Genomic DNA, 27,603 nt, shown 5'->3' with positions numbered 1-27,603 from the left:
TTCTGGATTTGGATCAAAATATTTTAGTACTAAATAAAATTTAATTTCCCAAACATCACCATAAAAGTACGTTTTACAAATTATGAAGATTTATATAGTTTTTCTTCATACAATTAATTTTGTTTAATTGTAAAAAATAGAAAATGGTGCTCCAGTAAATTGGGCAAATCAGTTATTTGAGAGATAGAATAGGAATTCATTTATATATAATAATTATAAAGACACCTACCTTTCTGTGGTCTACTTACAAAGCATTTGGTATTACTTTTTATTTGTGTCAGAGCTAAAACACAACAGGCTATTTTTTTTGTTCCTCGTAAAATTTAGGCCAAAATTATTTGGAAGTTCTTTCATGTTCCTCTACTTATTGGCTGCTTTGAGCATGTTCTTCTTTATCTCCTATGCTTTGTTTTACTGAAAATGTTCTCAAAGTTCCTAAACTTGTGACCGAAATATCCCAACACCCTCTTGTCTCCTGTGAAATGGAATGAATTAGTACGTGTGTCAGGTTAATCACAGTCAATTTAGTACCTCTGTGCACACTCTCATTCTCTCATTTGTGAAGCGTCATGGAAAATGCTTTCCAAAATGCTAAAGCCTTCTTTCAGAGGTTCATTTGAATTCAGCTGGAGCTTCTGGAAGCCAAGCAACTGTTGAGAATTAAGCAATTAGTATGCATGCTTAAGAAAACAAAATCCATGATTATATCTTATATGTTGTTCTGGTATTATTGATAGGAACTAGTTAAGTAATGCTAATGAGTTCTTCAAAAGCAATAAATTATTTTCAAATTGTAATAAAATATACAAGATCTTTTATTTTTTTGCTACTTTTTGGTTCCCAAAGCATTGTGTGGTCCCTTTGGTGCAGAGAAAGTATGCTAGCAATTAGAGAAAGGCTATTTACTTACTGAGGCATTTTCAAAGTTTTGAACAGTAAAATTTCACAAGGAAAAAATAAAACTAGCATATGACTGCAGGAAAGGGAAGCGTTCATAATATTGTGTCTTGTTCCTCTCTTCTGTGAAAGCTAGTTTACATTAGGCTGAGATTCAGCAAATGTTTTCACATCTTTAAGTGTTCTGTTCTAATTGAAATACACTCAGTACTAAAAATGAGTGAGAATATTCCACCTATGAGTCTTCTGTGGTGGTCCTCTCAGGATAGTGAAAACGCTGACAATATTTGTAGGTGAGCCTTCCTTGAAAAGTCTCCCCTTTTTTGTCTGTGAACTAGATAGATAATCTAAACTACTAGCCCTGCTACAGTCTAGCTCAGTTCTGCTCTGTACTCTAGAGACATTTTAGAAAACAAACTTTCAAATGTGACTAAAGTACCTGTTAGTTCTTATTAGGATAATCTGCTCTGAGTGCACTGGTCTTCTTGAAAGTGTTACTCAGCTACGGTGTATTAGAATCAAGCATTTTGTCTTTGTTATATAAACAAGAACGTTATCACAGGGATCTGTTCATTGGCTTTCTTAAGGCAGGACTCTTATACATTTATTTGGTACAGCTTGTGTTTTTCCATCTCTACTTTGGACAATTATCAACATGTCTGATGTGTATTTACATCACTTACCAGCTCCTAGCTGAACTTGCAGCTTCATCTGAGAACTTTTGGGTATGTAATGTCTGATTTGTTATAAGAATCTTGGTGTTTCCAAGGGGGAAGAGTATGAGAGAGCAGAGGATAAAGCACTTTCAGTTGAATAAATCTAACTGTGGAACAGCTTTTTAGAACAACTACTCTCTCCTTTGCTAGGCACCGTAATCAGTGGTAGTCAGAGCGTCAAATATACTAAGTAGAAATTAGATCCAAGTCCTGGTATCTATTGTCTTCCATGGGCAGAAAATATGTTTGGAATACTTGCTTTGGAGGACATAAGGATAAATACTGGTCTGAACATCTTTAGAAAATAATGAACATTTTAAGTCCCATTCAGAAAGAGAGTCAGCAGGAAGAAGGAAGCACAACAGTTTAACGTTATTTATTAGCTCATATCCCTACCCAGGCACAGTTCCAAGCACATAAATAGAAAAATGTGGCATAAGGGATTTAGTTATTGCTGTCATCTTGGCGAATATGAATGAGACAGCAGTCTAGAAATCTAAGATAGTTATAATCTTAAGGAATATTTTTAGCAGATGTGTATACAAACAAGGAAAATGATAATAAAGCCTTATGTCCTACAGAGATATCTTGTATGTCCATACATAATCTTCAACTAATTGGGTTGTAATTTGTTTTTCTATTTCTCTTTTTCACTTGGTTATTTCTTTTTATACGTAATGTAATGAAAGAACTAACACATCATTGCTGAACAACATAAAGTAATTTCAGGCTGTTAAAGTCAACAGGTTTAGAGATTGGTGTGTTTGTTGTGATTGCAGATTTAAAAAAAAAAAAAACAAAAACAAAAACAAAAACACAAACTAAAGCATTTATATAATGTAAGCTAATGACGTTGGTTGCTAATTCATATCCTTTTGCTACTGTGCTTTCATAAACATTGAAGTGACTATCAGGAACTTTATTATTGAGGATAAAAACTTAAAGCATTACTGAAACAATTCATGACTTACCAAGTTAGAAGGCAGTGACTGAAACTCTATGATGATAAGGTACTCTGTGTCCAAGACTGATTATTTCCATTTTGAGCCTCCTGAAGTCTTTTTTTTGGTTTTGTGTTGTTTTGTTTTCTGCTATTTATGTGTTTAGTAGGTGAGAGTTCTATTAGTTTCACTCAGTATCTTTGCCAAATGAGGTGTTCTCTATTAGATGGTCAGCTCATTTGCCAAGTTTGTATTTCTAATAATAATTTGCACAAGATCAAATTTTGCAACGTGTGTTGTTAGTCTCTAGTAACAAGAGTGATATGCATCTAAAACATTACCCTGGGGCAGGTAGGTATTTGGTATTTGCCTCAGTGGGAAACACCTTATTTCATGTAGGAATAAAACTTCTTTGTCTCGTATTAAAAAAAAAAAAAAAAAAGGGGGGGGGGGGGGGGGAGGGGAGGGAGAGAGAGAGAGAAATCACTGCTCCAAAGCTTTAAAATAATTTTTTTCAATGACTTTAATATAATTTATACTCTGACTCAGATCTGGAAGTCACAGACACACTGTAAAAATCTGCTTTCCTTTTTCCTTTCCCTGGCGTGCTTTCAAGTCTTGCTAGTCTTTTCTCTTCTAAGGCTACATTGACTGAACAAAAGGTGTTGTTGAGCTGGAGTTCAACAGTCAAGAGCAGAATTTTCCCCAAGCATGGAGAGGTTTCAACAAGTTGATTTTGTGGAATACTACGGCTTTCTCTTTTAACAAAGATGAAAATTTTCTTAATTTACTTACTCTCCAATCCAAAATTAAAGACAGTGACATTTTATATTTTTGTTGATTAATGAGTGATAAGCCATTCTGTTAAAATAACATGTGTAACTGAGTGACATCATTAATATGTATACAGCCGTGTCACAATTATTCCAGAGATAATAAGGAAATTGTCTGATGATCTCTTATACCTTTCTCACATTTGTAGAGGTTTTATATAAGCAGGATAATATGGGATTGTAGTACTTTACATTCTTTTTACTACTTAAAATAGATAATGCTGCCTTACAAGGTAGGAAGCATCAAGGAATCATTTTGCTGCCATAAGTAATACCAAATTAAGCTAAATGAAAAATGTTTCAATTTGACAACCCCCCTAACAGCCCACATAGTGTTGTGCAGTTTCAACTCTAATTTTACTGTTAGAGCTGATCCATTCCTGTTTCACAAATACCAGCAAACTATTGTGCCACTTAGAAAAGACAGGTGGCCTTCAATTGCCTGAATTTGGTATCCAGAAATCCCCTGCTTATTGTCTGCATAGACATGAAAAAACTAGGAATTAGTATGTACATCCACATGAGTTGCGTAACTACTGTTGGTTGTTAAACTAAATTGTAATCAGTCAGAGTGTCACTTAGTTTTGGGATCTTTAGAGAAACGCTCTGAATTTAATACCTTACCCTGTGTTCTAGGGAATTGAACAAATACAGTGTGTTTCCAAAGTAGTAATTAAATAATCAGTCAGTTCAGGACTAACTATGTGGGCTGTATCTTCAGGAATCATTTTTTAATTTTTTTATCGTTTTATTTTTTTGATAGACTGAAATGTTTGCTAACAGAATATTTTCTGATGCATTAGTTTGAAAGTGTTAAAAAGGAAGCAATTCCTATTATTTATTTATTTATTTATTTATTTTCCCTCTAGACAATTGATTTAGAGGGATTCAAGCTGTTCATGAAGACTTTTCTGGAGGCAGAGCTGCCTGATGATTTCATTGAGCATCTTTTTACATCATTTAGCAACAAAATCCCTCACTGCAGCCCATTAATAAAAAACAAACCCCAGCTCCTTTCTGGAGGTAAGTAATACAATGAAAGTAATATAAGAATTAAAAGTTTCATGCCCCTGACACTTACTTTCCAGTAGTGATAAATATGTAGATTTCTAAACTACGTGCACTTTTTTTTTTGTTCTGATATTTATGAAATTGGATAATCTAACTCAAGCATGAACAAGGAATATTGTAAAGAGAAACAGGCATTTAATAGTTTCATCTTTTTAGCTCACAGCAGTGATGCAGCTGAGGCACCAAAGTGGATGTTATTTGTTCCATTAATGCTAATCAAATTGTTATGCCTACATGGTCTTGCTGACTACTATAAACAGTGAGAAACTTTCAGAGCCACATGCAGGAGGCTTCTGCTGTGCCCCACAGTTTCTCTGTCTAATTGCTGCTGCTTCTCTTAATTAGTTATGATGCTTCTCTTAGTAATCTTAAATACCTATCAGTAGCTGCTATTTTAAATGTCCCCTAACAGCAGTAATTGTTTTATCCAGTGTAAGAACCATGGCTTTAATGCAGTGTAAAAGTTTCATGCTACATTAAACGTTTATATGAAAAATGATTTTAAGTGCAGATGATAGCATGTTGATATACTTCCAGGCAAGATAGTGTTTAAAACTTTCAACTTAGAAAACTTTATAAAACTTTTCTTTAATTCTTAGAGAATAAATTTAACATGATTATCCTAACTTGAAATCTTTGATTTGGCACAGTACTAATTTGGGAACTATGTCAAAATTAAGTTGCTAAAAGTAGAAGTTAGGCTAATTTAAAGAAATAAATTTCATATTCTGAACAGCTGGGATAATCAAGCATTTAGAACATTTTACCAAATGGTTTGATGGGTTCTTAATTGCCAGAATTCTTCATATTAAGATTAGGTATCTTCGAATTGTAATTTATGCAGAAACTGTGAATTTGGTACAAATGCTACTAGCTAAAATGTTAGCTACTGTGCTGCAGCTCTATAGATTTCTGTAGTTGCCTCAGTGTGCAGCGTTAATTACAGACTTTCAGGTATTACCACCACTGAATCCAGCCTTGGTTTTGGCACATGCCATTCTCAATTGATTATGGTAAATGGAGGGATTTAAATTATTATTATTTTTTAGTTAAGTTTACAGTAAATGTTATTTCCACTTCTTACTTTACTTTTATTTTCTGATAACATATGTATATAATTGTCATGCAATGCAGTTAGATTTAACTGATTTTTTTTATTTTTTCCCTGCTAGCAAAATTTGTTTGCCCCATTAAGGGTATGATTCCTCTTTTAATTGAAATTAAATACTTGAGGTAACTTTATTCCTTCTAGTCAGAAATGCCATGGACACATCTTTGAAAAATATCAGCTTTATAGACATTACATTTCCAACATCATGGACTTGTTGTCTAAACTGGTCCCATGTACAAAGAAGTAGGCTTAGTAAAAAATAGTGTACTCAGTTGTATGAAGTATCCAAAACCTATTGCTAACTGCAGCTCTGATATGACTTGCTCATAGAAGTGGGCAAGTTACTTTGGGTAACTTGTGTTAGTCCTTTACTTTGTGATAGAATCTCTAAGCATATGTAAGTATACTGTGATGGCTATTTCATGTATCACATATTTTCAGCATTGCATATTTTTTCTGCATGCCTATAGATTCTGTTGCCTATAATATATCCACCACACAATTTTCATTGTCATGACTTTTAATTTTTCCTTGAAGTTTTCATTCTAAAATGAGCATTAATAGTAATTAACACATACAGTACCATCCATTTTTTTCAAAATTCTGCCTGATAATAACAATTCCATCTTTTATTATCCTGGGACTGAGTTTATTTGCCTTGCACACTTTTTACATAGAAATGATAGCAACTGTTTGTAGGTCACTGTCAGATTTATTGCTGAATTCTGCTCAGTATAGGCTGTGCCCAGCTTTGCTTTTGTTGTAATTCTCTCTGATACTTTTGATTCTTAGTAGCAGTTTAAAAAACAAGAATAAAAGTGATTTCTACTGTCAAAACTGTATTCTTGGTTTCTTACAATAGGTGTTATTTTCTAAACTTTTTCTCCTTCACACATTTTTTCTATTTGGTAGTTCGTCTTCAATTTAGTAAATTTCCATATGTATATAGTGTAATGCCAGAAGGACTGGTTGATAAATTGTTATTTCCAAAGCACAGTTAGAGAGACAGTACAGTTCATCTCATGCAAAAATTATTATTATTTGTGCCTGAAAATATGCTGTTCATAAAGTCAATTCAATTGCTCAAGATTTAAAAAGGACTATTTTCTTTTAATTTGAAGCATTTGAAGTGAAAAATTAGGTATTTGTACATGGTTATGTGCAAATGAAAATGACAGAAAGTTTCATTTTAGGATAGGTCTAGCAGTCTTTAAATGGCAACTGGTGAAAAATACCTAATCATACTGAGAAAGAAATCAGATATATCTAACATTCTGGAAATTGAGAAGGAACACATGAGCTAGAGAAGATCACAAACAGTGTTTATAAGTCTCTCTACATGCCCATTTTTTCAGTTGTCGTATATCAGTCCACTCAAGTCTATTTATAATTTGTATTTTCAGTTAAAGCATCTGAAGACAGATGGAAACAGATGCCAGGTAAGCATCAGTGCTGTAAGTCAGCATGGCATCCACCTTGCTTCCACTTCTGAGTATGCTTTGATTTGTACCTTGTAGATGACCATACTCTAAAACTTTGCCTTAAAGCTTATATATCATGCTCATTTTTTGGTGGAATTTGAGACTATGCATTTTTAAGATGACTAGGTCTCAGATTTATAATAACTTTTATTTTGTGCATTCACATGCACTATTTGTGTAAACTCTGTAGTTTACACAAAAGATAGCATCTTAATAACATTTTATACTATCTAAATTTATACTTTCTGACATGCATGCTCCACTAGTAGAACATAGATCTACTAAATCTATTTTTTCATTTAAATTTTTACACTCAGTATCTGCGTGAAAACATGAACTTCACTCAATTTATTTATTTATTTATTTATTTATTTATTTTGCATGCCGATTTGCTCTTACTTAATCATGACATTTGAGCAATTATGATTGTTACTTAAATTCTTTGTATATTTTCATAATGTTCGTGGTCAGGTTTTCCACATTTTAAATATATGTTGCTGCGATGCACTACGAGCTGTGTTTCAGAGATTACACTTTTGAGTGTTTTCAGAGTTTTCTTTGTCACTAAAACATCTTTAAATACTATATCTGTCAACAAACTGTAATTAAAAAAAAGTTTTATGGACACTGAGAAATGAATACAGATTTGTGATTGCTTTGATACTTAATTTAACATGTATGTACCACGTAATAAAAATATTCACCAGAATTATTTTATAGGAATATGGTATCAAGTCAATGTAAATGAAAAAGCGGGGCTACTGTTCCCATACTTCATTTATTTTTATTATAGTATTTTTATCTGTGCAGTATTTTATCACCTCACTCCCATTTTAATTCTGCTTTTCCTGTATGAACCATAAATGTCAGTTGTTCAAACTTTCACAGTTTGATTGAAATTAAGAGATCGCATGTGATTCAAATGGAAAAATGGTGCATGCATGTATGTAAAAGTTCTGGGTTGTATTCTCTACTTATATCCTACGTTAAGACTAACAAAGGGTATTTTATTTCCAGGTCTGAGACTTAACAAAGGTACCTCTACATCCCGACCACCTACACCTGCCAACTTGAATTTACCAGAGGCGATCCAGCTGAAAGACATTGTTTGTTATTTATCACTGGTAGAAAGAGGAAGACCCGAAGACAAGCTAGAATGTATGTTGTTTATCTGTTGCTTTTTTTGTGTGTGTTTGTTGTTGTTGTTTTGTTTTAAACATAAACTTACTTTTATATATTCATTTGTTTTCAAGGAAAACTAATGAAAAATTATATCAAAAGCAAATATAATACACTGTAGATGCTTAAAGAGATATATAAGTAATGAATAATCTGTAGAAAATGAGCTAATTCAGACAAATAATAGTTGCTAATTTGGGCTTTGGTATCTCTAGTGAATTCAATAAAATAAAAAGTGATCCAAACTTATACTGCTGTCGGTAGTGCAAGGAACTTCTGATTCTGGAAGTTAGGATAAATTTAATTTTTGAATTAGGGGCCTCATTCATTAAAGCCAAAAACCTCTATCTGCTAAAAACAAAAACAAAATGACTTGATCTGCAAATCAGAAAAGAAAAACAAAACAAAAAAAAAAAAAAAGAAGAAAAAAAAAAAGTATATTTCTTCTTGAGACCAGGTATATTTTAATATACAAAACTATCAAAATTGTGGGATCAGGCTTCAATGCTGTATGGAAAACAAATATTTAGTATGATACGAAAGTAAGCTATTGGAGCAAGAAATTCATTACAATGTTAGCTGACCATGTGTTTTTGAAGTACTCTGATGTTTTGTTTACCTGTACTTAAGTTGCAGTTAAAATTTTGTACTCTAAGTTCACTGACAAAAATTGTAGGGAATCAGCCCTAAATTTGATAATAATAATTTAGTATTTTGTTATTAAAATATTAGGCTATATTTGTCTATGGGCATTTTAAACACAAGCAAATGGCAGCTAGGATTCTAGGACTGAATTCAACTGACAATATGTTAACTGTTTCACCATATGGCAATTCATACAAACAGTATCAGAGCAGTTAAGAGCTCTATGCACTAAGCATAACATGAAAGGAAGTGCAAGTGCCTCCCCTGGTGTCAGAAACCAGTATAATGTAAAAGGGAGGGAGATAAAAGAACAGAATTATTCTAACATAGAGAATATTTCACAGATTTTCCTGAGTAAGAACTGCATAGGCAAAAGGCTATGTATGATTTATGAGCTAAAGCCTGGTCTCATAAATGCATTGTATTTATATATTTGATATATTTGAAGTTATATGGATTTATTACATGAATTAAGGGTACGGTTATTGCAAAGATTGATATGCTACTCTGTCTTCAGGAGTTAAAATGTACCACGTCTTGTCACTTTTTAGTGTATAAAGTTTAGGCTACATCATACCACTAGTATATAGATTTCTTGACTGATTATAAAATAAAATTAGTTGCAGTGGAGGGGAAAAAAAAAAAAAAAAAAAAAAGGAAAATAAGAAAAAAAAAAAAAAAGAAAAAAGAAATGTTCCAGAGTTTTCAACATTAATATTAATACTAATCTCAAATCTGAAATTTTCTGTTGATAAAAGATGTGAGAGACTCTGAGTTTTAGCAGAGTGTTTGGAAACTAAATTCAGGACAAGCAGAACATGGAAGTGATGATCTTAAGTAAAACCTGATATCAGATGGAGGATTTTTGAAGATAAAATGCACCAAAAGGAAACAGTATTTAGACTTTGAATCTGTATGATCAACAGGTTTTCATAGATTTATAAACATTTCAGCAGATGAATAGCTTCTTTAACATGTTAGCAGTGCATTTCTTGGATGTCTTCAGCACAATGAAACTCACATGCACAAAACAATCAGCATATCTGTTCTCAAACCATGTATGGACTAAATATATCCCAAACTGTCATAGCAGAGATGCACTGGAAGAATTAAAATTCTCTTTATAAGGACATAATGCATATAGATAAAGGTACATCTATAACGTTAAGTACCTCTGTGCTCTGTGGACCAACTTGCAAACTCGATCTGTAGAAACTCTTTTCTATTCTCCCACACTGTCGTTCTTGTATGCGTAAGAAAAAACACTTGTGCATATGTGGGGTACTTCTGAGGAAGCGAGCAGTGGTATTTTATGGCTCAACTTCTCAGGGGAAACTACAGCAGTGCAGCAAGTGATCTAATGTTTTCAGTTATTTTTAAATACATTTATACATCATTTGCAAAAAGTTTGCACTCTTGTAATAGATACATGTAGCCAGTCAGTGCTTCAATGTAAGGGAGTGAGAAAGGAATATAAAGAATTAACTTGGGCTCTGTAGTTTTTATTAGGATTTTTCCTCAGTTACTTTTATCATTTTTTTTGTTTGTTTTTCACTTAGACTGGGTAAATCAGCAAGAACACAAATATTTAGAAGGGTCTGGATGGAAAAGAGGTTTCATACCATATCAGTTCAGTAATTTTTCAATCTAAACAAGCACCCAGATACCCAGTACATATGTGAGTGGAGACTTTGTTTGCTACAGAAGTGGAACAGTTATAGTTGTGCTAATGTCTGTTTTCAAATGACAAGTCCAAAGTACTGATTGGTGTTGAAGGAAAAGTAGTATGCAAGCTTGAACTGCTTCTCTGGAAAGAGGAATGCTCAGGGAGATGCTAAGCACCTGTTGCTTTTGTGATAATTGTAGAACATTTCAACCATTGTATTGCAGTAGCGCAGGAGGAGGATGGAGAACCAAATGGCTTAATCACTTAATGATTCAGTGATTCTCTATGGAAACTGAATGCTTAATGCCATTTTTTTTTTCCAGATAATATTAGCTGTTTTACTGAGTACAGCTCAGCAGCTTTGGCAGAAGAATCTAAGCAGGGATGTTAAAATTTCTGGTGGCTTTAATACTAACTGTTCTATTCTACAGAAGCAACATAATTCACAGGCTAAGAGGCATATTCTTATACATTTTTTAGACTATAATTAATGGGCTTTTATAACTTGGAACAAATTCTAGATTAAAAATCTTCAAACAGAATCATAGAATCACAGAATTGCTCAGGTTGGAAAAGATCTTAAAGATCATTGAGTCCAACCACATCCCTACCCCACAACCTAACAGCCCTCCTCTAAATTACATGCCTGAGCACCACATCCAAATGGTTTTTAAACACATCCAGGAATGGTGACTCAACCACTTCCCTGGGGAGCCTATTCCAGTGCTTAACAACCCTTTCTGTAAAGAAGTGTTTCCTGAAATCCAAACTAAACCTCTGCTGTCTCAAGACCGTTTCTTTGTCCTCTCACCAGAGAGAAGGGACCAAACCCACTCTCGCTGTAAGCATCTTTCAGATATTGGAATAGAACAATAAGGTGTCCACTCAGTCTCCTTTTCCCCAGATAAAACAGCCCCAGTTCATTCAGTCTCTCTTCATAGGGCATATTCTCCAAGCCCTTCACAAGTCTTGTTGCCCTTCTTTGGACCTGCTCCAGCACCGCCATGTCCTTTCTGTACTGAGGTGTCCAAAACTGAACACTGTACTCAAGGTGAGGCCTCACCAGTGCTGAGTACAGGGGCAGGATTACTTCCCTAGGCCTGCTCACCACACCATTCCTGATACAAGCCAGGATGGCATTGGCCTTCTTGTCTACGTGGGCACACTGCTGGCTCATATTCAGCCAACTGTCCATCAGCACACCAAGGTCCCTTTCCATCAGGCAGCTTTCCAGCCAGTCCTCCCCAAGCCTGTAGAGTTGCCTGGGGTTACTGGGACCTGACACTTGACCCTATTGAAACTCATACAGATAATGTTGGCCCATTGATCCAGTCTATCCAGGTCCCTCTGTAGTGCCTTTCTCCCCTCAAGCAGATCAACACTCCCTCCCAACTTGGTGTTGTCTGCAAACTTACTGAGGGTGCACTCAATCCCCTCGTCAAGATTATTAATAAAGTTGTTAAATAGAAGGAGCCCCAGTATGAAGCCTTGGGGAACACCACTTGTGACTAGCCACCAACTGGGTTTAACTCCATTGACCACAACTCTTTGGGCCCGGTCATCCAGCTGGTGTTTCACCCAGCAGAGCATACACCCATCCAGACCATGGGCAGCCAGCTTCTCAATGTAAATGTTGTGGGGGACAGTGTCATAGGCATTACTGAAGTCCAAGTAGACCACATTGACAGCCTTACCTTCATCCACTAAGCAGGTCAACTTGTCATAGAATGAAATCAGGTTTGTCAAACAGGATCTACCAATATTATATTACAGCTCTTAAGAATAGCATGAGATCTTTTTTTTTTTTTTTTTTTTTTTTTTTTAAGAGATGGGGTACTGGTTAGGCTGCGGTTGGACTTGATGACCTTCAAGGTCTTTTCCAACCTGGGTAATTCTATGATTCTATGATTCTATGATTCTATGATCACATTGGCTAGTATTGATGATGTGTCAGAAAGTTTAGTGATCAACTTGGGAAGCAGATAGGGGATAAAAGGAAACAATCCAAGCCATGTAGTTGTGAAGTGTGTTTTGCTCTTAAGTGAATAGTAGTCAAATTCTTTTCAAACTTCACTCTGATCACTCTCTTCTATTGTTGCCTGAAAAAGTTAATTTTTTTTCTTGCATAATTGACTGTACTGTGGGAGAATTTTCATATGGATCATTATGTATACTGTTCACTACTGAACAGGCCATATGTTACTTTTTTTCCAAGGCATCTAATAAGGTGATTACAGCTTGGGTTTTGCTATGAATCGAGGCATAACAGTGTCCTGCAACCACCTGTAAATAAACTCTACCTTCTTCTTTGAAAATAGATCTTCTAGGGATTAGGAAGTTCAGAACTCTGACAAACTACATCACAGAAACAGAGAGAGAGGCATGCCTGGACTCCTAATTTTCATCTCTAGGCTCTTAAAAGGATTTCTACCAGAGGCTCAAGCTTCTTCCTGCTTTGTAGTCTTTTGTTATATATGATCAGCTGAAGAACTTCCTTTGGAATATTTTGGTAATAGTGGATAAGCCCACTCTTGTGGCTGGCAGTTATTGATAGAAATTTGAAAGTATATATTCCTTCTGGATATCACCAAATTGCACTGAATTTTGTCTGGGTAGCTCTTCAGCGTGTTGGCAAGAGTGTTTTAATTTAGTTTGGTACAGGTAGGATTCATGCAGGTAGCCTGTGAGGAATGTTATTTTGTTGTTTTTACCTGATTAGTTACTAAAAATAATAATCTTCTGTTTCATTTAGTGTAGATCAGAACGTTTTTTTAAAGCAAAAGTAACAGCTGCAGTCAAGAGAGTGGAATAGCATTGTAACTTCAGTATGTTTATCAACATTTGGTTGACAAACTGCATGTTTTCCTGTGTCTGATATCATGTCTGAGTCTTTTGGTGGTGCTCCTTGTCAGTGCAGATCAGATGATCTCTGGGAAGAACTAGGAATGCATTCACAGACCAGGTTAGGTGTGGAAAAGGTGCAGTTATGTCTCACTGGAGGCAGTGTTGCGGGGGACTCGCTGAAAGACCCATGTGCATTGCAAAATCTTTGGTGGATCTGCAGTTATGATCATGCTAGTAATCATGTCCTTTGAAACTCAGCTTGTCTTTTTAAAAAGTAAATAACAAATAGAGAATAATGTTACTATGTTTCCTAATTGTGTTTCCTTCTCTTCTTGTCTCCTTTTAGTTATGTTTCGTTTGTATGACACAGATGGAAATGGATACCTGGATAGTTCGGTAACTTTAAATATTTTGTTGTGTTTTAAGACTATGCCCTTATGGTATACCTATAAAAAACTACATGAATCTTGAATTAGTAGAACCACTGTAAATTGTAGTCAATAGAAAGTTGCCTGTTTTGAAAACAGCATTTGATTATTTCTTCCATCAAGCTGCTGTTTCTACAACCATAAATGTTTTCAAATGCTGACACTGCTAATGTGGAGTCTTATTTTATACTCTTCTTATTTGTGATCATATTACTATACAGGACACATTAATATGGCTCCTAAAACTCTAATATGCCTCTTGGAGAGGTATATGAAAGCAACATAAGCAAAGATTTCATTAAAATGGGAAAGCATTCCATACCTGAGTTTCAGATGTTCTGACTCTCTGCCTTGTGTACAAACATCCAGCACTTTGGAAAATCAGGTTATACATATAGAAGTATACTCTGTGTGTCATTTTATTTATGTATTTATTTATTTATTTTTCTGTCTTTCTTTCATGTCAAGTGAGGAAAACAGATTTTTCCTGATTAAGGAAGCATGCCAACTAGAAGTTCCCAGTTCTTTCTTCTCACACAGAAGACACTTTTTTTTTTTTTTTTGAGGGCAAATACATCTATGTAAAGTATTTGCTTTTAAAAAATATAATTATTTTCTTGTTCTGCTCACTGGGTCTCTGATTTTCAGTTTCAAGCAGTGAAAACTGTTTTGTTTGTTGTTATTTGTTTGCTTGTTTGTTTTAAATTAAGATTAATTGTTTATCAGTTAGTGATTAGAAATGAAGCTTTTTTCCTGTATTTTTCAGTCCTGATAGTCATTGGATGCAATAGATTTGAATTGTGAATTGTTTGCAATAGAATTTATATTTTCAATATTGCTTTAAATATGATAACTCTTTTTCTTTAACCTGTAGGAGCTGGAAAATATCATTGCACAAATGATGCATGTTGCAGAATACCTTGAATGGGATATTACTGAACTGAGCCCAGTAAGCATCACCAGTCTTTGTGGTTATACAGGCTATTTTTATTTGTTTTGTGATTCTTCATGCCCATATGAGATTTTAGATATTAGCAAGATATAAATAATAATAGTCTGTGATCCACTATGGCACTGTAAATTAACACTTTTTTCAAATCTTTTTCTCGTTATAACTGCTATGTAAAGCATTCTTTGGTAAATTTGAAGGCTTTTATTCAGTGTATATAGTAATTAATATATGTATTGCAACTGAATTACGCCTGAAAATGTCTTAACATTGTTTGTCCCTTGCTTGTAAATAGTAAGCACATAAGTGGCACGTTTAATTGGGAAATTTAGTTGCTAATTATAAATATTAGGTAGTATTAAAACGTAAATATGAATATTGCATTTCATTTTCTGAACTGGCAGGACTCACTATAGACACCGTATAAATAATGTGGTTGGTTTTTTTTTGCACATAGATGAGAGATCATAGATCCTATGTGTCTGATTATGTTAGAGTATGGAATTCATTAACCTTTTCATTAAACTGTGTAGATTCTTCATGAAATGATGGAAGAAATTGACTATGATCATGATGGCACTGTTTCTCTGGAAGAGTGGATCCAAGGAGGAATGACAACAATCCCACTCTTGGTCCTTCTTGGATTAGAGAATGTAAGTATTAACATTGGAGTAACAAATTTCTGCTTGCATGTCAGCATGGTCCTCAAGTCTTTTTTCTTTATAACCTATATTACAAATGGCTTTACTTGTCTTTACTATGTCTTCAGAGCCAGAGCTACATTTGAATGTCTGAAACAACATCCTCTCTGAAGCTGAAAATTATGAAAAGCTCATTAGTTTATCCTATTGACAGCATATTATGAGTTGTTAGCTGCAGAAGCATCTTGTATGAATGTTTTACTACTCATGCATATTTTACAGCTGCCTTGGAGTGGTGTCTTGGCAACTCCACGTGTTCTGTGTAGCTTAACCACATTGGATGATGGGACAGATTAGTTTGGAAGGCACTTTGAAGATCACTTGTCCATCATCATATAGAGAGCAAGCCTTAGATTATTTTGTCCACTGCCTTTTCAAATCTGGTCTTGAACAATTCCAGTGAGATGGGCCCAGTTCTGTGGATGGTTGCTCCCAAGATTTAATTGTTCTCAAAGGAAAAAGATTTCTTTTTCACACCAAGATGGAGTTTATCCTGCAGTGATTCTTGCCTGCTAGCTCTTACCTTAATAAGCATGAATATTTTCTTCCTTCTTTTTAATTAGCTTAATAAACTGTACTAACAGTATCAGAGTGAACACTTAGACCAAAGGATGTAGTATTATGAAAGTGTAGGCTCTATACATTTACAACATCACATTAAAGTTAAGGCAAATGTAATACAGTCAATAATTTATGCCTGTTCAGCACAGCTGTTTTACCTCTGGCATGTTGCCAGTGTCACCTGCTGTCCTGTATTTTTGCTAATTTTGAGCATGTGTATCTTAGCATATATTTCAAATGTTTTTTTTATTTGACATAAAACCTTTTATTTTCTGAAGTCTTTTTCCAGATACTAATGTAAAACTATACATAATACTTACCTTTCTCCATTCAGTGCTATGTTCTGAACTAAATCTAGGCTGTAGTGAATCCATGGTATCATATTTTCACAAAGAATAGTCAGATTTTCCATATAAAAGACAACTATGCATTTTGCAGAAGACATAAAATTATTGCAAAATAATAATAGTCAAACATTTAGCTCTTACAAACCAACTTACCACAGAAATAGCTGAACTGCTGATAACTTGCAGTCCATTTGGATCAGTGTATGTACTAATTTCAAATTCTGTGTATATGGAGCTCAGTGGGAAAAAGTGTACTAATCTGTCATCAAAAGGCAAGTCTTTGTCTTTATTAACTCATATTTACCCTAAGCACAGGGCAGCAAATTCTCTGTAGAAATCAGTATAGGAGACGACTGATGGTCATTTTCAATACATATTTATCATCTGCAACAGATGTTGCAGCTATTCTGGGAGCATTTTGCAGTGTCTGCATTTCTTTCTTTCTCAATTTAAAACTACTTAATTCTGTGGTAAATTAATGTAAGTCTTTTTGTAGAGGATAATTTTCATGTTAAATCAAAAGCCATGTTATTAAAAAGAAGCTATGTAAATGTATGTTATTAGACAATTTATCCTTTTGAGTATTTTTACTAGTTATTAGGCAATTTATCATGCTGTGAGTCATTTTACTAAGGAAATAATAAAAATACATAAACAGTGATAAAAATTCTGTTGCCTACCATCATCATGGGTCAGCTTTTATCAATCAGGATAGTTTTATTAGTTGAAAACCAGAGGAAAAACATGGGTAAGATAGCAATTTAATGTGTTGTATTTTTTTTTCCCCATATATTTTACTTCACTGTGGATTAAAATACTGTTATCTAGAGAGCCGTACAAACTGTGTTGCTAGTCATTTACTAATGATTTACTAACAAATTACACCATCCTCTCTAGAAGGGCTCACATTTTTCATGTTAAGTTTAAAGGTGCTCTTGATTTTTTAAATCATTCATTCATGTAATGCTTGGGGAAGAAACCAGTTTTACCTTTTTCATCAAAGCAGCAAAAGTTCTATTTGTGTACAGTTCTAAGTGATCAAACATAGGTATTTTTTTTTAGGGTACAATGAAATTAAGAAAGATTTGTAAATATGTAAAAATGTTTAAAGATAAAACAACTTTATGCCCATCTACCATTATTTTGTGTGAACTGATAGTGTGATTTTGATGAATTGTAGAATCAAACTCTCATATTAGTGCAAGTTATTCCAATTAGTGGAATGGCATTATTTCTGTTGATGTGCTATTGTTACATTTTGCAAACCCAGTCTATCTTTCTCTCTCCTTTATTGACTGTAAAGATAGGTAGGATAAGAGGACTCTGGAATCAGATAACAAACTACTGGTCTCTTAGATTGTTTTTGTGGGATGATCAAAATGTGAAAAGAAGGGAGGCTGGCTCGTACTGCTTAGACATGACCAGATAGTCTTGTTGTGAATAAAGAATTAATCAAGTGTCAAGCTATGTGTGCATCTAATGTTAAGTAAAATTCCCTTATTTTCCAACTTATATTTATTTGCACAGAAAAAAAACCAAAACAAACAAACAAACAAAAAAAAAAAACAAAAAAACAAAAAACACACCAGCTGAACAACAATAACCACTACAAACAAGTGAACGAACAAGTGCATGTTCTCACCTTCTTTTAACTTTATCCCTTTACTCTTGGTCCTGTGTTGTAATTGTTCATTAATGAAATTTTAAATCCAAGTGGAAATAAATTGCAGTCTAGTATGTTATTGACAAAGGATTGTGTCTGTAACTTCTTCAAAGGAAAACAAAATGAAATCAAATAAAATAGTCTGACGCCAGTGAAGACTTTTCTTAGTTTTAGGCAAGGGAGAAGATAAGGTTAGTCCATTATTAACTTACTTCAACATACCTAAACATGCCTAACACTTATATGGAGTTTTAGGAAATATCTACTGTAATAATTATTGTGTATTATAATAATTATACATTATAATAATTAAAAAAAAAAAAAAAAAAAAAAGGAATCGTAGAGGAAACTTATATATGTACTACAATTTTAGTAATAAATATATGAGGTAGTTGTTTTTTGGTTTTTTTTTTTCCTTAATGTCACACTTCAGTCTACAGTTCACACAGTCCTTGTCAGCTTTTGATCTTTGTTTTTTGCTTCTTAAGGCAATAGGTGCTTTGTCTCCCATCTGAATACAGGTTGGATGCAGATGTTCTTACTCGTTACACTTCCTGATTAATAATTACAGTTTGGGGAAGCAGCGTGCTACATACTAGTGACCATTAGACCATTTATCCTACTCCTTCACAGTAGAAATCTTCAAAGATTCTCAAGATTCTGATTTCTTTATCTTATTCTGCCTTAATCTAAGTCGATCAAAACTGTTGGTGAAGTTTGAAAGATTCCCTGTTGACTATCTAAACAGAAGTCCACATGCCCGTGGTGGATTTGGTACCAGAAGCTTTTTAATGACAATTTGTTCTTAAGGAGTCTTAACCAGCCATATACATCAAATAGTGCTCTGCACTAGAAATACCTCACTTGCATGGTATTAGTCTATCTTATCCTGATAAAAGCACTTGATTCATTTTAGAAAATAATTCCTTGTCTGCTATTCATTTGTTGTGATGGATCCTTACTGTGACCTCTGCCAGTGATTCTATGGTGGGCAGCTAGTTATAAACTACAAGTTCACGGGCGCTGGTGTGTAAAAGTCTTTAGTTTTAGGAGTGGAAAGTATTTTATTACCTCCTCAGTGACCACTAGATGTCATCATTGCACTGTAGTTGGTAATTGTAACTGCTGAAAAACTGTCCTAAGTTAAAATTCAGCAACCAGAAATGCTTCATAACTGCTATAAATTGTCATGAACAATCTGAAAACAGGCTGCTTTCTCTTTCTTTTAAAACTTTCTACCTACTTCACCTCCTCTCCTGAACCACTTATAAAATTAACAAACAAATTTCAGTGTGGCAGAAGAATATCTGTAGAAGTGTGATGGTGCTTCAATTAAAACAGAAGAGAATGCTCTTACAGTTTTTCATTGGATCGTCAAGCAGCAAATGGTTTGTTGTTATAGCCAAAGAAGTTAAAAGATAAGTTTTGAATAAAGTACATAAGTGTGAGTCCACATGTGGGAAATACAACTTCTTATACTGTTTATTACATTAATGATGTAATTAACTCAGACTTTTTAACTCGGAGTATATGAAATTGGAAAGAAATTGGCAACTTCAAAATGTTTCCAGTATAGTGTTGGATCTGCTGCACAATGAAGAGACTCTCAGGCTGAGCACTGAAATAGTTATTTAATTCTTAGGCAGTTTGGTAAACTTGTCTTCCTTTCGTCCAGAGAGGAATAAGGGAGATCTGCTTGCTTATATAAGAATTTGTAGCTTGCCTACACTGTGAGTGCTAACTCTCCAGTTAGAAGTAGATTTGCCCAAAGCGATCACAAGAGATATTTTAGCAATATCATTGCACGTTGTTGCCAGCAGAGGGAGTTATGTTAATGCTTTGAGAGCATAAATAAATAAATAAATAAATAAATAAATAAATAAATAAATAAAGTATGCTGTCTACTTTTATGCTCACTCACTCCTGCTGCTTTGTAGAAGGTTTGAAAGTTCCTTTCCTTTTGCCTGTAGGTTGTTAAAAGCCCAGGAGAAACCAGGAGAAATCTTTCACAGTGCAAGATAAATGGCATTTCATAAAGACATACAAATATAACGTTACTTAAAATATGATTACTGCAGCATTTCTAGTGACTACTAATTCAGAAACAGAGAAATGTGGTGGTGTGGCTAATGGTGAAGCTTGTCTCAAGAAATGAATTTAGCCTCCTCTGCTTCCTTTTCTGCTCCCTGCTGTCATTTCCTGATGTGCATCTTAATATCTAAGTATTAGATTTACCTACAATCAGACTATTAAACTGGTCGGTTGAAAACTTCTTCCCCCTGCCCCACCCACATTTGTGCACTCCCACCCGCCCCACTGACCCCTCTGAATTTCTTGGAAGTTAGGAACTCTCCCAAAGTCTCTTGAATGAGATTACTCCTTTTCCTGTTGAAACAGACCTTAAACTCTCCTTCTCCAAACCCAAAAGAAACAAAACAAAATCTACCGTGAATTCTTTGCTGACAGTCCAGCAAAGAAATGCAAACTTAACTGCATTTGTATTTAAATGAGGTGCTGTGTGATTTAATGGATGCTTCTCACTTTCCCAGTAACAGAACAGTACTCAAAGATCAGTCATAAAAATGTCTACAGGTCATATAAATATTTTTAAAAGGAATAAAAGCAAAATAATAGTAAGCCACAAAAGAATAACTTAGCAGACTCCCTTACATTCTTCTCCCTTGATTGCTTGTTACTGACTCTTCTCATAGGAACAACTGAGAATGCTAGTATTGCAGTCTCTATGGCTATTTCTGTAGGGTGTGATACTTGCTAGGTTAATATGTATATATCAATATATATATCTTGCAATTTACAATTTAGTTACTTGGTTTTTTTTGTTTGTATTTTTTTTGTTTTGTTTTGTTTAATCTCAGAATGAGGGTTTTTGTGTTTGAAACCTCAAGATCTCAAGATCTCTCTATCTTCTTTTATTTACAAATATCTAAGAAGCAGAGGTAAATTTAAATTTGACCTGACTTGGGATGAGTAGCAAAATTCCATGAAAGTTTCTACTGATTCTAAGGCTATTTTTTCTTGGTCGATTTGCTTTTAAGGTCAGGTCCTTCTGGCAATCAAATCTGTGGCAGAAAGGTCAGAAGCATAAGTTAAGAGAGCCATTGTTAACAAAATAAATGTTACTCTTGTCATTATGTGCTGAAGTCTGCATATGGCATATGGAGGCTTCATTTTCAGTGATGTATAATGAAGTGAGGAAGAGATTTTTACTGTACCTGCCCTGCTTTGAGATTTTCTTAATGACTATTTGTTTTTAAACTCTTTCTCAGGATACGGAAGCAAAATTACTGAATGCCAGTAAATGCACCTATGTGTCAAAATCGTGGATTTTATTCATACTTAAAGACTTGTATCAAGAGGGCTTTGTTTCATGTTATGTCTTTTTTTTTTTTCCCTGGCAGTGTTTTAAAAAGTTATGTGCGTGCATAATCATATGCAGCACTTTATTGCTGATTTCTGGCAGTGCACAAGAGCAAAAATTTAATTTGCTATTTTCCAAAAGTGCATTGTGTTTATGTAATGGATTTGCATCAGTTGCAGTCTGTAACACAGTTAAGTGTTTTAATTGGCAGAACACCCACATCAAGACTTATTTGTTTTTCTGATAAGGAAAATGCCAGCTAAGTTGGTCCATATGTTCTGTTCAAATAAGAAGCAACATATTCACATGTAATAGCCATTCTTTAAAAATAAAATTCAAATTTAAAAAGTAACACAAAACTCATGTGGAAGAGAGGCATGTTTATGCATAATCATGAATTATTACTATTTTTCAGAAATAGCAAATATTTTTGTGGACAAAATTCAAGAGCCTGCATTTGAAGTGCTTGTAGTTTATGACTATATCTGTTGATGACCCAAGTGATATATGTTGAAATGAAACTGTACGTTGTTTACTGTTTTGGTGGTGTCTTTTTCTTGTTATTTTTTGTTTGTTTTCTATTTTCTTATTCCTCAGAAGGATTTACTTGGTATTTATTGACTAGTGAGTAACTTTACTTTCGGAAGACTCAAACCTTGCATTACCCAGTGTGTTGCAATTTTGCAATACTTTAAAAATATGTTGAATAGTTGAATAGTGCAATAAAATTGAAATCAGAAAAGAGGCTGAAGGACTCCTTTTAATGAAATACATCCTCCTCAGCTGCCAGTCATGGAGGAGCTTGACATGCTTCTAGGGCTTCACAGCTGCAGAATCTATTTCTGTTTCTTTAGGGGAAGTTGCAAAACTTCCACAATCTGCCAGCCTGAGAATCCCAGATTAGGCAACCATTCTAATCCTTCTCAGAAAGGAGACCCTCGCATTGCCTGGTGACCAGAGATGGCATTTGAACTGCTGTTGGTAGGATAAGGGATAAGCCCAATTGGGCTCTGTTTTCAACAAAGTATTGAAGCTGATCTCAGTTCCTTTTGTTTGTAAGTAATTTGTATTTGTAGGAATTATTCAAAACTGTGTTTTGGCCAGAATCTGCTGTTGAAGCAAATATTCCTAATTTCTTCAAGTGCATATTTTTTATTTTTTTATTTCTTTTTTCTCATGAGGAGGAAAAATTCTTCATTGTTTTTGACTTGCGATATACAACTAACTTCTAGAACAGAGTGAAACAAACTTTTAAGGACATTACTCATGTGGTACATACTTAGAAACAACATTAGCTTAAAATTGAAATTTATGTCCGCTTACATTGATGTTGAAAACCATCATATTACTGAGGGTCATCAGGAACATTGTATATACATGATGACAAACATTCTTGTAGCTTAATATGAGAAATCAGAAGCTGGATAAGAACCAGATGTTGATGTGTTTTCCTTTAAATATGTGCCAATTTATGTTTGTAATGAGATGACCAAAAAGACTATGGCATTCAGTAATATGCAAAATCAAACTACTGTATCTTGTTTCCAGCTGATAGATGTGATCAACTTTTGTTCTACTGGAAGTTGTATTCATTAAAATAATAGATTTAAAGTGAAATGTTATTAGGTTAATCTCATTTTTAATTCAAAACCTCTGATAGTTTAAAAAAAAAAAAAAAGTGATAACCACATTTTCCAATACATTTGGAATTTACAGAATTGATTGTGCGTAATTTGCAATCTGTAAAAATGCACATTGTTTTACTAACCATATAACGACAATGAGATCTCAGAATGGTTTCATTAAGAAGGAAGGAGGAGAAGTGTGCAACTGAAAGCTTATTTTCATAAACATTTTATTACATTTGTTAACATTTTAGTTGAAGCATTGGGCTGTTGAGTTGATTGGTCTGTCCATGCAGCATTTGAGCGTAGTGCTAAAACTAACAAAAAACAAACAAACAAACAAACAAAAAACAACACCAAAAAGTAGGATTAATTTAAAGGAATTAAGGTTTTAGAATGTAAATCCCACCTGTAAGTACTTGCTTAGTGTAAATTAGAGCTAGCAGTATGTATTTACTGTGATTAGGTTAGTTGTCATTATGTCCCGCTTCACATATAATGATGCATGTTCCTTTCTGAGAGTCTTTAAGCATATCTGTGAAGTTTTCAGAATCTTTTCTGTTGTTGCATTTGGCGACTTTTACCTTCCTACTGGTAACACGTTTATTTTTAGGATTAGTCTAGAGCAAAATTTAGTTGGTTTTAAAACTAATTACAATTTCATATCAGCCTAGATTTAGTGTTAGCATTGTTGAGCACTGTAGACACCAGCTTGGTGTTATTTTCTGAGTCATTTCTGAAACACATGGACATCCATGAGCTTCTGAAGAATTTTTTTATTATATCATTGCTTGTGTATTTAGAATGATGATACTGTGATCTGGTGCAGGGTATTAAATGAAGTAACAGATTGTATTTTACGTTCTTGAGTCAATCTCCAATTTTTATTGGCACTTATATATTTCATTGTTTATTTTATTAAGTGAAATCTGTTTCTTTTACGTCCTGTGCAGAATGTGAAAGATGATGGGCAGCATGTATGGAGACTGAAGCACTTTAACAAGCCTGCTTACTGTAATCTTTGTTTGAACATGCTAATCGGAGTAGGCAAGCAAGGCCTCTGCTGTTCTTGTGAGTATAAGCATTTCAGTGTCAGTGAGCCTTTATAGCTGTTCTTAGAAGTGTTGCGTATTCTGCATAACAAAGAACTAGTGGTTTCCCAGTACAAACCCATTGCCAGCACAGTGATGCTTTCTCCTTGGTTTCCTGTGCTTAAGTGCTCCAGATTATATTCTTAATTTTTTAGAATATGAGGCTTGAAAAGCTCTGTGTTAGGATATTCCAACTGGACCCTGCAGTATTTTTTATTTCTTTTCTCTTAGCAAGTATCATGATTAAAACACAACCTCATATTTTACTGTTCCTCTTTTGTATTTGTGAGTAATTATTCTTTAATAGGCATACATGGTCTCCTATCAGACATGTACTTTAATAAGTTAGATTCTAGCATAGTAAAAATTTTGAGTAAAAAAAAAAAAAAAAAATAGGAAAAATAAATACTGTATCTCATCTGACTTTATTTAGACAATTTGATGCAATTGCTTCAGTTCATTTTCTTGAGTTATATTCTGTGTATCTCATAATAATTTGTTTCACCAGCTCATATGCTGTATTTTGATACCTGAAATCTTGCCAAAAGATCCCTCTTCTCTCCTTGAATATTTCAAGAGATGGATGATCCTTAACTTTTTTGTTGTTGTTGTTGTTGTTAATCTTTATCTATTATTAAACAAGGACCTAATATCTGATTTGATTGTGTAGATGGTTCCAATTAAAATCTGTTTGTGTAATGCCCTTCTGCATTAGATAAATTAATGCCGAATATATTGTTTTCATGATAGTAACCTTTCTTCAAGCCACTTTTCATTATTAATAACTTCATTAATAATGTTAATAATTTTGTTATTGATTTTGATAAATTAATCAGTTTCTTAGTTTAACTCAGTTTCTCCACTTTTGATATGAAAGCCCATCACAGTAAGTGGAGCATATATTAAATGATGAATTGGCTGTTAGATCTTGAGATGCTACGTTCTTTAAATATCCTTTTAGGACAAACTGTTGTAAACTTTGTCCTTGTAAGGAAACAGCACATACATGTTTGAAAGAGAAATTTCTCTTCAGCAAACAGTGTAGATCTCAGTTGGTAGTTACTAAAATGTGTAGATGAGTTATAAAAAATAAACTACCTCAAAATGACCAGCTTTATGAGAGCTTTAATTTTCTCTGCTTCAATATACCTCTTATAAATTTATTTGTTGTTTTACTTGGCATTTATTTGGGGAGTAGAATGGTCACAGAGCAGCTAAAGAACTTCCACTAGCTCCTTTCAAGTACTTCATGCAGGAAGGGACATAAGTCTACTTAGAAAACTACTACACTGTTTCTTTATCTTACTTGGTTTCTCCAGCTTATTTTCAAAGCATTGCTATAGATTTCATTATTTGCATTTTAGATTGTGTGGGAGAAAAAAATAAAAAATAAAAAGAAACTGCAGGGGGCCTCACCATCCCTCCATGGTCCAATCAACAATGTTACTCCCTGCGGCTTGTCTGATTAATGGCTGTGTCTCCCACTGGGTTTGTGTAATAGGTGCAAGCAAGGTGTTTAGAAGTACTTTGTGCTTAATTGCTGTCGAGGTCAAAAGCATGAGACATATACCATGCAGTGAGAAATTCATTCTCAGTTTTTAATAGTTGACTCTACTGAATGCAGGTATGAGCTGAGCATTACAGTTAGGCACAGTGCTATAGTGGAAGACAGGTCTTTGCAGCGTACCCTGACATTCACATGCTTTCCAAGTGCAGCTAGTGTGATCTTTAAAGGTCTAATCAGCAACAATGGTTACCTAATGCAGATTTGTGAAGGGCGTGTGTGGAGAAGATATTTAGAAAATAAATCTTCTTTGGAGACAGCATTTGGGAAAGTAAGAGTTAAATTCGAGTGATTACATGAAATGCAAGAAAACAATTGCTATCTGAAAATGGACTAATCAACCATTTAAGATTTATAAATCAATAGAAGGCGCAATGTAAACTCATTGGCTTTTATTTTTGTGCTTGCCAGCTGCTCTCATGCCTATAGTTTGTAAAATATAGATTTCCTTCTACTAGCAGATGACACCAAGCCATTTGGCAGTCTTCACTTTGTCTTTAATATTTTTGTCATTTAGCAATTATTGTCAAAAAAATGTAGTGAGCTCTGATTTAATTAAGCATTTCCTGTTATGCAATGGTAGTGCATTCTTGGATTTTTCACATGTATAATATTTCCTGTTCTAATTGGCCTTTTGTAATCCATGGAAAAAACAGTCTAGTTTGAGTTTTCATTGACTGATTGGATTGATTGTATAGAGATGACATGCTGGTAGAGCTGTTACATAAAAATGTAGTCAGAAACATCATAGCTTTACCATCTATTAATGCATTTCTTTTTTCAGTTTGCAAGTATACAGTCCATGAACGCTGTGTTTCAAGAGCTCCTGCGTCTTGCATCAAAACATATGTGAAGTCCAAAAAGAATACTGATGTAAGTTTGGGGCAACATTACCTTTACCATCTACCTGTTAATTTAGTAACCTGACGTGTAACACACTTTCCTTTTACAGGTAATGCACCATTTCTGGGTGGAAGGAAATTGTCCAACAAAATGTGATAAATGTCATAAAACCATAAAATGTTACCAAGGCTTGACTGGACTTCACTGTGTTTGGTGTCAGATCACAGTGAGTACTTGCTCTGTAATGAGACCTTTAGCAGGTTTTGGAGAGATTGAAATCTGCAGTGTTTTCATAGCCACATAATTCAAAAAGTCTCAGTTTTTTTTGTTGGTGGTGGTGGTGGTTTTTTTTTGTTTGTTTGTTTTTGTTTTTGTTTTTTTTGTCAGGAACAGATAATGTGTATTTGAGAAGTATTTGAATATTAAGATATATGCAGAATATCCATAGGAATACATAGTTGTTGTAACCAGATAAATGTGTACTCTGCTTCATGACAATACACAAATAACATACATCATTCTGAAATAACAGAATTCTTAATATATATTACAGAGTCTTTGTGAAAGTGTTTTTATTACTGGTAAAAGTCAAGGTCGTGGTGAAGTTAGAGCAAAATCCTAATTTGTGGTGTACTGCCAGGCAAATGAAATTGAGGACATCTGGTAGGATACAGCGATTTCAAGTGTAGCAGAGGCATCTTGATAATATACTAATCTGTGCACCAAGCCTAATACATAACAACTTCTGTGCACTCCTTATTCAGCAGGAACCAATAACTGGAACTAATGACATTCAAGGAACACTGCCCTTATAAGTGAGATCTTCATGCTAGACAGAACAATGCTGGTATTTCTGTTTCTAGCTAGTGCAGGATTTAAATCTACATGGGGAGGTATTCTAGGGTTTCTGCTTTTTATTTTTTATTTTTTTTATTATTTTTTTTTTTTTTGGCTGATGTTATTGTTTTTGTTATAGAACAGCAGTTGTTTGTTCAGTGTTGTAAATAATAATGCGAGACTGAGGCATTTGTGAGTGTTTGTTTTCAACATATAAGTTTGTATGTTTTG

At 34.1% G+C, this 27,603-nt stretch overlaps 1 protein-coding gene across 9 annotated transcripts in view; it reads left to right on the top strand.

Moving 5' to 3' along the window:
- The window catches only part of DGKB (diacylglycerol kinase beta), a 316,583-nt gene that overhangs the window by 71,619 nt on the left and 217,361 nt on the right, over positions 1–27,603 (top strand). For all 9 annotated transcript variants that reach the window (XM_072330508.1, XM_072330504.1, XM_072330511.1 and 6 more), the window contains 9 exons: positions 4,257–4,410; positions 6,973–7,008; positions 8,068–8,208; positions 13,731–13,780; positions 14,687–14,761; positions 15,295–15,414; positions 23,991–24,108; positions 26,477–26,565; positions 26,645–26,761. In XM_072330508.1, the coding sequence (XP_072186609.1) occupies positions 4,257–4,410; positions 6,973–7,008; positions 8,068–8,208; positions 13,731–13,780; positions 14,687–14,761; positions 15,295–15,414; positions 23,991–24,108; positions 26,477–26,565; positions 26,645–26,761 (900 nt within the window). The remainder of the gene's footprint in view (positions 1–4,256; positions 4,411–6,972; positions 7,009–8,067; positions 8,209–13,730; positions 13,781–14,686; positions 14,762–15,294; positions 15,415–23,990; positions 24,109–26,476; positions 26,566–26,644; positions 26,762–27,603) is intronic.

The sequence above is a fragment of the Excalfactoria chinensis genome, chromosome 2 (genome assembly GCF_039878825.1).
Source record: "Excalfactoria chinensis isolate bCotChi1 chromosome 2, bCotChi1.hap2, whole genome shotgun sequence".
Classification (NCBI taxonomy): domain Eukaryota; kingdom Metazoa; phylum Chordata; class Aves; order Galliformes; family Phasianidae; genus Excalfactoria; species Excalfactoria chinensis.
The sequence above is the reverse complement of the archived record's forward strand: the minus strand, read 5'-3'. Positions and strand labels throughout refer to the sequence as shown.